The sequence below is a fragment of the Salvelinus fontinalis genome, chromosome 11 (genome assembly GCF_029448725.1).
Source record: "Salvelinus fontinalis isolate EN_2023a chromosome 11, ASM2944872v1, whole genome shotgun sequence".
NCBI lineage: Eukaryota > Metazoa > Chordata > Actinopteri > Salmoniformes > Salmonidae > Salvelinus > Salvelinus fontinalis.
The window spans coordinates 49,222,831-49,234,785 of NC_074675.1; the positions used below are offsets into that span (position 1 = coordinate 49,222,831).

At 43.6% G+C, this 11,955-nt stretch overlaps 2 protein-coding genes across 3 annotated transcripts; one reads left to right on the forward strand and one right to left on the reverse strand.

Annotated features, from left to right (window-relative positions):
• Positions 1-183: 183 nt before the first annotated feature.
• man2b2 (mannosidase, alpha, class 2B, member 2) lies at positions 184-10,406 on the reverse strand. 2 transcript variants are annotated; one of them, XM_055938977.1, is made up of 18 exons: positions 10,205-10,405; positions 9,855-10,001; positions 9,635-9,740; positions 9,361-9,533; positions 8,937-9,052; positions 8,534-8,711; positions 8,208-8,406; positions 7,797-7,987; positions 7,429-7,612; positions 6,997-7,133; positions 6,438-6,706; positions 6,032-6,223; positions 5,621-5,864; positions 5,271-5,381; positions 5,011-5,203; positions 4,256-4,512; positions 699-828; positions 184-473 (listed from the first exon to the last, which is right to left on the reverse strand). In XM_055938977.1, exons 1-18 carry the CDS (start codon positions 10,328-10,330, stop codon positions 382-384), a joined length of 3,045 nt encoding a protein of 1,014 aa, XP_055794952.1. In that variant the 5' UTR covers positions 10,331-10,405; the 3' UTR covers positions 184-381. The 2 variants fall into 2 exon arrangements, with proteins under 2 accessions (XP_055794952.1, XP_055794951.1); XM_055938976.1 differs by having other exon boundaries at positions 8,534-9,052; positions 10,205-10,406.
• An 88-nt stretch (positions 10,407-10,494) lies between these two features.
• Positions 10,495-11,548, forward strand: smim20 (small integral membrane protein 20). Its single transcript, XM_055938978.1, has 3 exons — positions 10,495-10,709; positions 11,153-11,209; positions 11,351-11,548. Exons 1-3 carry the CDS (start codon positions 10,601-10,603, stop codon positions 11,386-11,388), a joined length of 204 nt encoding a protein of 67 aa, XP_055794953.1. The 5' UTR covers positions 10,495-10,600; the 3' UTR covers positions 11,389-11,548.
• The last annotated feature ends 407 nt before the right edge of the window (positions 11,549-11,955 follow it).

Here is an 11,955-nt window from a genome sequence, read left to right on the forward strand (position 1 = left end):
TTCTCACCAACGGCGTTCAGATAAAGAATCTTACCGTTACTCAAAGCATCTGATAACCTAACCCAGTAGTTATGAGGGTGCTTTGAGGCGTCAATAATGACCTTCCCCTTGCCAAGGCCTTAAAACAGAAGCACTTCAACTGAGGAAAATAAAGAAATAGACACAAATTGGAGTGACTCCCTATTTTAGATTATACTCAATTTTATACAGAAAAAGTAGACCGGCACGTCAAGATAATCCACATCCTGGTCATACAATGGCACGTGTTACATTAGAGAATGTACATGACAGAATGTTTAATCCCATGTTCTACATGTCAGAAGGCCTCTCTTCAGATTAGTTATCCATCTTCACAGAAGACTGAAGGTGACCTGGAACTTTCTACTTGAGCTTGAAGTAAACAAAGAAGGTCCTGATTTCTTTGGGTGATATGGTCACGTTGAACTCTCCTCTCACACTTGACCTCTTGACCCCTGAAACAGACAAATACGAACACTAGGACATAGACAAAATTGTAAACACAACTTCAGATCTCACATGTGGTTAACATCTCAAACACTACAGCCTACGCCATTGTGAACTGAATTGACAGCTCCTGAATCTCAAAGGTACACTGATGCAGTAACTTCATCTTTTAACAAAAAGGTATTTATTCTGATGCAATATTTCACCCCTACCAATGCTGATCTGCAGCTTACCAACACTCTCACCCCTCACTGGGTCTTCTGAAGCCTTCCACTTCCACCTCTGGAGGTCGGCGATATCCCAGGTTCCTGTGAGAGAGCGCTCCTCCAACGCTCTCACTTCCCCCATGCCCCGCAGCACTTCCTGTTTTACACAGGAAATTGATTTTCAAAACATACAGTGTAAATGGAGTAGTGATCTGGGCTGTTGCGGTGACCGTATTACTGGCAGTCAAATTCCATGTCAAATCAAATCAACGTTTGTCACGTGTGCCGAATACAACAGGTGTAGACCTTACAATGAAATGCTTACAGGCTCTATCCAATAGTGCAAGAAAGGTATTAGGTGAACAATAGGTAAGTAAAGAAATAAAACAGTAAAAAGACAGGCTATATACAGTAGCGAGGCTACATACAGGCATCGGTTAGTCAGGCTGATTGAGGTAGTATGTACATGTAGATATGGTTAAAGTGAGTATGCATATATGACAAACGAACAAATGTGACCGTTTAGTCACGGTAATTAGGCTTCGCCAAGCGCTGATGCTGTTGATCGTCGTTAGTAGCCTACCAAACTCGCTAACTGCCTGGTATTCACCTCGCCATTGTCCCGCTAATCACTGACAATGCAAATGTCATCGAAAATCTATTCAAAACACTTCCAGAGTGCACATGTTGCGCAACATTTCTATAGGCTATGCAATCAGGAGAAAACAGAGTGATGGCCTCTAAAAGAGGATGATCCCATCAGCTTTCTATAGGCTAGGTCTACTATACGTCTCTCAACTAAACTAATATTAAGCACATTGTTTATCTTTACAACAGGAGTATAGCCCAGTTAAAAATATATATATAAATTGGCAAAGAAATTCTAAAAACCTGTTATCTTTGTCATTATGGGGTTTGGTGTGGAGATTGAGGAACAAAAACAATTTAATCAATTTTAGAACAAGGCTGTAACGTAACAAGACGTGGAAAAAGTCAAGGGGTCTGAATAGTTTCTGAATGCACCGTAGGCTAGTGCTTTTGCTATCTGATGCGTCTTTCTTTACTGCGAGAAAGACCCGATGACATGGAGAGCCATGTGAGTGAGACGCTTAGGAACGCTCAGCACTCAGGGAGAAGGGCACAACACAGCATTCCCGGGCAAGCACACAATAACAGCAAAAAGAATGGATTTTCTTAGGGTGCATTACAGCCACAAAGGGGATGGGGCCTTGACATTTGAGGCATTATCAAGTGCTTGTCAAATTGTGAATGAGAGACTAATGAAGAGTGTACAGCCTGAGCAAAACAAAGCAGAGCTCATGTCTTTCAAGCAACTTTTTTCGAGTCATTAGTCACATCGTGCACAATTAGAATATATAAAAAAATCTAACCATATAGCGCAACGTTTGTATCACAACTAAAGTTGCATAAATAACTAAATTAAGCATATACGGTAGCAGTGAAATGTTTGGACACACCAACTCATTCCAGGGTATTTCTATATTTTTACTATTTTCTACTTTGTAGAATAACTATGAAGTAACACATATGCAATCTAGTAACCAAAAAAAGTGAAAATGGAACATTTCAAGACCTTTGAAAGTGTCTAAGTGCAGTCGCAAAAACCATCAAGCACTATGATGAAACTGGCTCTCATGAGGAGCGCCACAGGAAAGGAAGACCCAGAGTTACCTCTGCTGTAGAGGATAAATTCATTAGAGTTAACTGCACCTCAGATTGCAGCCCAAATAAATGCTTCAGAGTTCAAGGAAGAGACACATCAACATCAGCTGTTCAGAAGAGACTGAATCAGGCCTTCATGGTCAAAGGACACCAATAAGAAGAAGAGACTTGCTTGGGCCAAGAAACACGAGCAATGGACATTAGACCGATGGAAATCTCTCCTTTGGTCTTATAAGTCCAAATGTGAGATTTTTGGTTCCAACCCCCTGTCTTTTGAGACGCAGAGCAAGTGAACGGATGATCTCCACCGTGAAGCATGCAGGAGGTGGTGTGATGGTGTGGGGCTGCTTTGCTGGTTACAGTCTGATTTATTTAGAATTCAAGGAACACTTCACCAGCATGGCTACCACAGCATTCTGCAGAAATATGCCATCTCATCTGGTTTGCACCTAATGGGACTATGATTTGTTTTTCAACAGGACAATGACCCAACACACCTCCAGGCTGTGTAAGGGCCATTTGACCAAGAAGGAGAGTGATGGAGTGCTGCATCAGATGAACTGGCCGCCACAAACACCTAGCCTAAACCCAATTGAGATGGTTTGGGATGAGTTGGACCGCAGAGTTAAGGAAATGCAGACAAGTGCTCAGCATATGTGGGAACTCCTTCAAGACTGTTGGGAAAGCATTCCAGGTGAAGCTTGTTGAGAGAATGCCAAGAGTGTACAGAGCTGTTGTCAAGGCAAAGGGTGGCTACTTTGAAGAATCTCATACTTTTTGGTTACTACATGATTCCATATGTTATTTCATAGTTTGGATGCCTTCACTGTAGAAAATAGTAAAAAATAAAGAAAATCCCTTGAATGAGTAGGTGTCCAAACTTGACTGGTACTGTAGGTGTAACGATAGTCTATATTGTCCTCCTCATCGGACGAGGAGAGGCGAGAAGGATCGGACCAATATGCAGAGTGGTTGGTTTCCATGGTAATTTAATAACACGAAAACAAATATGCGATACAAAATAACAAAATGAAACTACCGTGACAGTCCCGTGTGGCGAAACACTAACAAGGAACAAACACCCACAAAACACACCTGAAACCCCGGCTGCCTAAGTATGATTCTCAATCAGGGACAACGATTGACAGCTGCCTCAATCATACCAGGCCGAACACACAAAATCCCAACATAGAAAATCACACATAGACAACCCACCCAACTCACGCCCTGACCATACTAAATAAATACAAAACAGGTCAGGAACGTGACAGTAGGAGTACCCATTTCTTTGTTAACCGCTCAACTCAGAAAAGGTGCATGTGCCCACTGCCTCAAATCATTGAGAAAATATTTATATTTTATTCAGCTTGGTTCAATTGTATTCTTCAAACTATAATATAAAATAATGCCACTGAATTCCAAGCAAACGTTGTCTGCTAAATGAACTAGTGTAGCCCACAGCCATACGGTATAGCCACATCAGGACAACTCAGAGTATGTTATTCTGTTCTTCTGAAAGACTATATTTTCTTAATATCATGTTTCTTTACACCTGTCTAAAATAAATAATGGATTTATTGTGAGGGTGTAGGCTACATTACATGGATTTATTAGACTTTTGAAATTGTAGATGTTCCACATGTCTGCATCAGTGGCTTGTAGGCTGTGTGGAAGCCAGGAGATGCTGCATATATTTATATTAATTAACGGTCAAGTACCGTGAGACCGACAGTTATTTGCTTGACAATCACCGGCTGACGAAATTTCGTAACCGCCACAGCCCAAGGAGAGACCAAATGTCAATATCACATCTATTTGTTCACTTCATTTAGCATTTAATACACATGTGTTATTGAAGTCTACTCTTCATATTGATGTCATCTAGCGGTGTTTCCTGTTACCTTCATGTTAATGGTAGACGGCTGAGACAGAACCGGGTCTTCCCCCCTCTCATACAGATGCATAATCCTCAGTAGGACACGATCGTAGTCCGGCTGTGTGGACCCAGGGGTACCGGTCTCCATGTTGCGGAGGTGCAGGGTGTGGTTGGAGCTGTAGAACCAGCCCGGGACACTAAGCGTCAGCAGGTGGAGGTTGTCAGGCAGGACCACGGGGCGAATTGGAGATCCGGTCCGAGGCTCCTTCTTCCAGGCCTTCTCTAAAGGGGGCAGTAAATGGCATTGTGGGTATGAGACCATACATTGTGACAATGCATAGTACAGGTGAGCAAAAACATGGTCGACTCCATTTGGGAACATTTCAATTGTGGGTTTGTTTTTAGAATGGATTCCACTTCCTGGATTTCCAGGGAAAAGTTTAGTGGAAAGTAGCTGTGTGTGCTTTAAGCAGGTTGGTATTTACTGTCATGAATCTTGTCCTGAAGGCAGCTCTGCAGAGTGGTCACTAACTGGCACAGCCACAGTCATAAAATCTGATTTTAAACCTAACCTAGTCTTAACCATACTGCTAACCCTAATCTTAAATGAAGACCAAAATGCACATTGTTTTCATGAATGTTTACAATATAGCTAATTTTCACTTTGCAGCTGGAGCATCTAGAGGAAAATGGCTCAGTTCTGCCTCCAGGTCAAGATTCATGACAATAAAGGTCAACCTGCGAGCCTCGAAACAGTTAAGCTATAAGGAGTGGACTCACGTGGCCTGTCGATGGGCATGACCACAGGTCTGTGCTGCAGCTCTAGCGCCTCCCTCTGGTAGAGAGAGGAGGTAGCAGCCAGGGAGCCCAGTGTCATCCACAGGACAGGCCTCACCACCGAGCTGTCGTTCAGGGTCAGGTTATAACCCAGAGTCCACTCCTGGTTGTTCCACAGACGTCGGTGGAGCATCACCTGGGACAGATACAAGGGGTTGAGGTTGTGAGTGTGAGCGTACGCATCTCATACATAAAACACTCACCTCCAGCTCTCCCTCACTCTGGCTGGATGCCCCGTGAGCTCTCTCACTGAGGAGGACCAGTCTGCTAGAGTCATCTTCAATGTAGGCCATTCGAACCATGGGGTAGTAGTTCTGCAGTACACAGACACGGGAAGAAACACAAGCAATTGTCACAAAGTCCTGAACAGTAACCCAGGCCTGAACCACCAAAAAGGAAAGCTGAGGAGACCAAACACCCAAACTTCCTGAGTAGGAAGAAACGTTGAGAGGAACCAGGCTCATAAAGTGTAGCCCATCTTCCTCTGGCTGGCAAGGTACTGTGGAAGTTCAGTGTACATTTAACCTACTGTCCTTAAATACAACCCACTCACTCTGGCAACAGTATCATTGACGAACGTCCTGGAAGGCCTCTTCATCATCTGGTACCCGTTGTCGTCAGTGAACAGAGTCCTGTTGTTCTTCAGGCTGGTCCTGGTCCTGAGGACAGCCTCGGTGTTGACCACCAGGGGGCCCAGCGAGTAGCTCTGCTCCAGCCTGTAACACAGCCTGCCGCTAGGGAAACTCTGTGGTACTCTGGTGGTGACAGAGTAGGTGTAGTCCTCATCTGCTTCCTCCCTGCAGACAGAACCAATTGTTAATGTGAGCCACCCAATATTAGACCTGCACCTTACTAAGCTGTAGTGTGAGTGAGTGAGTGAAGGAATATAATAGAGATCGTAGCTTAGGGAAGGAGGGTGCATGGAAACCAAAGACTGACAGAAAGGAGTTGTTCACATTCCCACCTGTAGAAGTACTGTCTGATCTCAGTGATGATCTTCCCAGGGACAATCTCCATCTTGACGGCCTTGTACGCCCTCACTGCCGAGTCGTTAGCACTGAAGATGTAGTTGTCAGAGATGGGCCCTGCACTGACATTCCCATTGACCTGATACTCCCAGAAATCCTGAGTCATTCTCACCGTCCTCTTCTCATGCCTGGCAGGGTCACAGAAAGGTCAGAGGACATTGTTGACCTAACACCTGGGCTGCATTCAAAAGGAAAACGTTGTGCAACGTTCAGTAAAATAAACATGCTTCTCTGACATGTCATTTCTTCTACATCAGCTCTATTAATTACCTTTGTATCTGCAACGTTCCACAACGTTGGCCTGTTGAATGTGCCCCTAATGTGAATGTTGAATATAACTACCTGTCGGTGATGCTATGCAGTAGATTAGTATCCTGGTCCAGCATGATCTTATAACACTCATTCAGAACCGGTAAGAGTCTCCTTCCTGTCTTCAACTCCTGTGAAACATTTAGTCTCTTGAACGACACAACCCAGGCATGGTGGGTCAAGGATCCCTCTTTACCCGGCTTCTCTGAGAACTTGATGAGGTACTTCCTGTGTTGGAGACCCCCAAGGTCCACCACAATGAACAGGTCATAGGTCGTGTTGGAGTCAGCTGAACTCTGGGTCTGTTGGGAGCAGAGAGACACAGGCCGTGTTCATTAGACACTAAACAGACAAACCGAGAGGGAATTACCTGAACTTGTCCAATAAGAAACACACATTTTCATCTTCCGTTGCAAAATGTTTTTTTGCTGAGTGCCCAATGAACACAATCAGTTATCTGAAAACTGAGTTTGTCTAGAAGGTATGATGTATATCTGCAGTTCCATTGACACATGGCTTTTACATTATATAATGGTGACTGATTGTTCTACAAAGTGTTTAACTGGATAAATCAACTCTATTTCCACACTACCTGTGCAGGTATGGCCTGTCCTTGGTCGTCGAACACGGTTGCCATGGGGAAGGTTACCGTGACGTTGATGATAGCGGTGGTGTTCCATGCCAGGGGGTTGTACACAATGATGTGCTGCTCCAGGTCCTGATGGGAGCCTGCAATTACATTCATTATCAAAATGTTGTTGATGTAAACAAGACCCATGTTGTAGTTGAGGAAGAAAGTCATTAAATGATGCCTTGGACCAAGCTGAACCTTGTGCCTGGTTAGAATACAAAATACATCCTCTCCCTTCCTTGATGTGTACTCTCTGATCTGTAGTGTGTGATTGGATAAGTGAAAACATGCATCCCATCCAACTACTTTCACAAATCCACATCTGAGTTCATGTCAAATGAAGTATAAATATTTGTCAATGATTCATTATTATCTTGAAGTACAGTACTTTACCCTTGCTATGAGAGTCTTGTTTATTGAAGGCTTCAGAGTTGCTAGCGGGGCCCAGGGCCTGGGGCAGGAGGAAGAGGGCAGCCAGAAGTTCCTCTACTCCCATCATAGCCTGGGTCAGGTGCTCTATGTACATGTCAGACACCTTGGGAGACTCTGTCCCCGTGATCCCATCATGGTGCTGTACCTGGAGATAACAGAGGGAGAAAATTATAAAAATAGAAAAGTACTGTTTTTATAATTCATTTTGTGAGTTATTTCTAAATTTGTGTGACATAAATAGGACACGAGAATGTTTAATCACTGGGTTACAATAATAGCGATTATTAATTTACAATGAATCACAATCGATGAGTATTTTGTTCAAGCACCTCAGAGACAGCCCAGCGGAGGGCCTTCAGCTTCTGCAGAGCTTCTTCTTTAGGGACCGGTCCATCTGGGTAGCTGACCCGGTACCGAGTGAACAGAGTCTCTGCAGCATGCAGCTGGGAACTAGCTCTCCTTGCTATCCCCTTCAGAACATTCCGGGAGGCATAGAATCCAGTCCACGCCTGGAAAGGTTCTGGAGAGATAAAAGGTTCCTTTTTAAAACTACAAGAACCAGATTGGAATTATGTGTAAAAAGCATTTTTTGTCCCTTGGCTTCATGGTAGTTTTTACTGCTACATGTTTTTAGTGTGCCAACTCTTGATATATATACATTTTCTTATAGAAGTTTTATTCATATTCCATTTACATGTTTGAAACGTATAATAGATAAGCACATTTACAGAAAAACCCACCAGTGGAATAAGGAAGGAAGTCCTCACTTCCCCTCACCTCCCAGGTGAGATTTGATTGGTGGACAGCCTGGAAGTACTCGCTGAGAGTGGCGTACTGGACTGTCACGCCAAACTCCTTGCTGTTCTGGTTGATGTATTCCACTAAGGGATCCATGTTGGCAAACTGCACAGAGGAGTTGTAGAACTGCTTGTCACAACCCTATGGAGTGAAATAACAGGAGAAACATATGGCTCAATGGTGAAGTTCCTAGAAAGAACACTCATTAAAATTGTGATTGGAAACAGTTTCCTGATCTCTGTATATCTATCCATCCATGTTGACTCACCCAGGGCCAGAGGACATGGTTTGTCCTGAACCACGCTGCCCTCTGCTGGATGTTCTGCACCATGGTCTTGGCATAGGAGTGCAGCGTCTCTTTGGTGACAGGCAGGCTCATGTTGGGGTAGATGCCATTTTTAGGGGGGTCAGGGAACAGAGCCACGCCATTCCAATAGAAACCAGAGCTGAGAAAGAACTGATTAGTTACACTGAGACAAACATGTGCTTGTAATCTATTAAGAGCCCATGGTGACAGACAAAACGGAGATCTTTGGTGATTCTCCCCCCAAAAAACTATTTGGAGTCTTAATTCAATTACAGCCTGTAGGGTTAGGTCTAAGAGAGTGGGATATGCTAGGAGAGTTATGACATGGAAGATGTTGAGAGGGGAAAAGAGATATGTAGGAGACCTGTTAGAGAAAGGCAGGTAAGATGGAGTACAGTAGCTGAACTGGTCCATGGTGTGAGTGAAGATCTCCTGCTGCTCTTTCAAGGAGGGGGAGCCTCTCCAAACAAACTGTAGTTTCTGTTCCAAAACATCAAGACCATGACAATAACTTATTGTAAATATACTGTAAACATTACTGTAGCTCAGTTGATAGAGGATGGTGCTTGCAACACCAGGATAGTAGGATCAACTCCTTGGATAACCTGTACATAAAATGTATGCATGACTAAGTCACTTTGGATAAAGACATCTGCTAAATGGCATATATTATTAAGTCAAGCCTCTAAACCATTGAACTGCTTATAAGTGACTGATCATGGTCAAGACTACTCAGAGATGGTAACCTGCCTGGTAGGCTATAGCTGAAACTACAGCAACCACCATACCTTGCTCTTCTGCATGACATCTTTGAGGTCATAGTCAATACGGGAGATGAGGTGGGCATGGAACCCAGCCAGGGCAAAGAGGACAGGGGTGGTGGCAGAGGCTCCAAACGGGTCCACGTGCCACGAAAACCGGGGACGCACCCCAAACGTCTCGTACAGGAACCCATGGCCCTCTAATTACAGTGTGTGTATGTGAGACAGAAAGGGAGATTGAGTCCATGCATGTTTAAACCAACAAAACAAATATTATACATCAAGTATGAAACTACTTTACCCGTCAGCTGCAGTATATCATCATCTAGATCAGTTACAGCTTCATCATGCATCACCTGCCCCCCAATGACGAACTCAAGTCGACTCTCCTTCAGTAGCTGTCGCACCTGGGGGGGGGGGGGAAATAGGTGAATTGACAGTCATACAAAGATGAGACTTCTGCATGAGTAACACTGAATTCACATGGGGGGGTTATATAAGATTATTCTATAGTATTCTACTTGTTTCTTGTGGTTGTCTGTAGCCACAGAATCCCACCACAGCCGAAAGAACTCCTGCTCCACTGCGATGAACTTGCGCTGTTTGTTCTGTGTCAGCGCCTCTGTCACACTAGAGTACACGTTCGCTGCATAGGCATGCATGCTCTCCTGTTTGAAGACACAAGAGACAGAAAAACACCATGTTCAATGTTGTATACTGTGAACACTGACAGTATAGAATTGTAGCTATATTTGGACTGACATTTCATGAACCTCCCAAAAATAAAAATGTCCCTAGTTCTAACGTCCAAGAAACCAACATAATACAATAGTACATGAGTTAACGTTAGCTCGGTAAGCTAGTAACAAACCTGAATAGTATATAACCAGCCAACATCCATGTGACTGTGCGGGATAACAAACGTCTGAATAGGTCCATTTCTCTCAGCACAGATAACCGTGAAAAATAAAAACAGTGTGAGCGTTAAAAACCCCATCTCTGTCAAAACATGAGATGTTCTACAATGTCACGCGAGCCCACGTCATTATTATGGTTTTGCAGCATGTGACAATCAGGCGGCGCCCCGCCCCTTGATGTACGGAGTAGCACAGAGGTAAAAAATCATGTGAAGTCGCAAATTAAAACCAACCATTTTAAACAGCGCAGAACTTCGTGATCGTGAACAAAGTTCACTGGTAAACTTTACCCCGGAAAACATTCAGGGAAACACACATACTGTGCATTTGGAGGTGAATGCGCAACAAAGATGTCAAGAAACAGAAGGATCGCGTTAATATTTGGAGGATTTATAACAGCAGTTGCTGCTGCATTTTACCCTATATTTTTCCATCCACTCACGCACACAGCTGACTACAGTAAGTAACTATCGTTACTCGAGGAATGTACTAGTCGACTCGGTCACAAGAGCGCATCCATGTCTTGTTACACAACGACATGCTAGCTAGGAAGTCTTATTAGGCTACTTTTTATTTTATAGCTGCTAGTATCCTCAGTGGACACAATTTTGCCCTGGCCAGTCGGACCGTAAAAATTGCATTGGCATTTGTTTGTAGCTGTAGCCGTGTCTTCTAAAAACCCATGCAATAACGTAGCTACATGGTCTCAGTATAACGGTTTTCTGTTTTTAAGTATAGACAGTTATTTTAATGCTGTACAATTGTGATCATACTACAAGTTCTGTCAAGCAGTGGTCTGATTGCACCAGTGGACAATGCCTGTGGTAGTGCACTCGCCTTGTCTATAAGGATTCTGGTTCAAACCCGCAACACAATTGAAACCCCCACTCACTTCTCTGCAGATCAAGTCCAGAGAGCAAACCGAGCAGGAATCAATCAAGCAGACGTGCAACCAGTGGGTAAGTAGCCTACTAACTTCTCTCGTGCAATGGTTCTTCTTTGTTGTTGCCATTGTGTATTGTTCCATCCCCTGTCCTGTCAGCAGACTTGACATTTTCACTAACCATATATAAATCAGTTATAATTTGGTGTATTTTCAGGTGTCAAAGTATGGTCTGATCCCTACAAGCCAAAGTGATGCCTGAGACAACTGTCCCTGGTATGGAAAAGATGCTGATGAAGACTGTCCACTGAAGATGATGCTGAATCCCAATTGGAGTGTGTTTGTGTGAGTGAATGCTAAGGTGTGGTGGATGGATGCTTACCACTTTATCCTATGAATAAAGTTTAAAGACCAATGTGTTTTTTCTTTGTTTTTGGAACTGTTTGGGCCTATGTATTTGGGAATGAAATTGGCCGCTTAATTTCTTTAGGCTACTTGTAGCGCATTGCATGTGATACACATTATGACCACAAGGTGTCACTATTTGCTCAGACAGTGGCAGAGAGGCAGTTTTGTACATTATGTGCTCAGTAGAACTATATCCTAGATTTATTGCTTTCAAAGAAAACCAATTATTTTCTTCTTCTTTTGGGTATATTTAAGCAATAAGGCCTGAGGAGGTTTGGCATATGGCCAATATACCACGGCTAAGGGCTGTATCCAGGCACTAAGAGTTGCGTCGTGGATAAGAACAGCCTTAGCCGTGGTATATTGGCCGTATATCACAAACCCAGAGGTGCCTTATTGCTATTATAAACTGGA

What these genes read in the sequence shown, in the direction of transcription:
- man2b2 (XM_055938976.1), bottom strand. Translation starts at nt 10,330, where the DNA reads ATGGGGTTTTTAACGCTCACACTGTTTTTATTTTTCACGGTTATCTGT. An exon ending in ATGTCATGCAGAAGAGCAAG is followed by an intron (nt 9,053 to 9,360) that starts GTATGGTGGTTG and finishes GTTTTGGAACAG; the next exon opens with AAACTACAGTTTGTTTGGAG. An exon ending in CTGCATAGCATCACCGACAG is followed by an intron (nt 6,224 to 6,437) that starts GTAGTTATATTC and finishes TGACCCTGCCAG; the next exon opens with GCATGAGAAGAGGACGGTGA.
- smim20 (XM_055938978.1), top strand. Translation starts at nt 10,601, where the DNA reads ATGTCAAGAAACAGAAGGATCGCGTTAATATTTGGAGGATTTATAACA. An exon ending in CACGCACACAGCTGACTACA is followed by an intron (nt 10,710 to 11,152) that starts GTAAGTAACTAT and finishes ACTTCTCTGCAG; the next exon opens with ATCAAGTCCAGAGAGCAAAC. An exon ending in AGCAGACGTGCAACCAGTGG is followed by an intron (nt 11,210 to 11,350) that starts GTAAGTAGCCTA and finishes GTGTATTTTCAG; the next exon opens with GTGTCAAAGTATGGTCTGAT.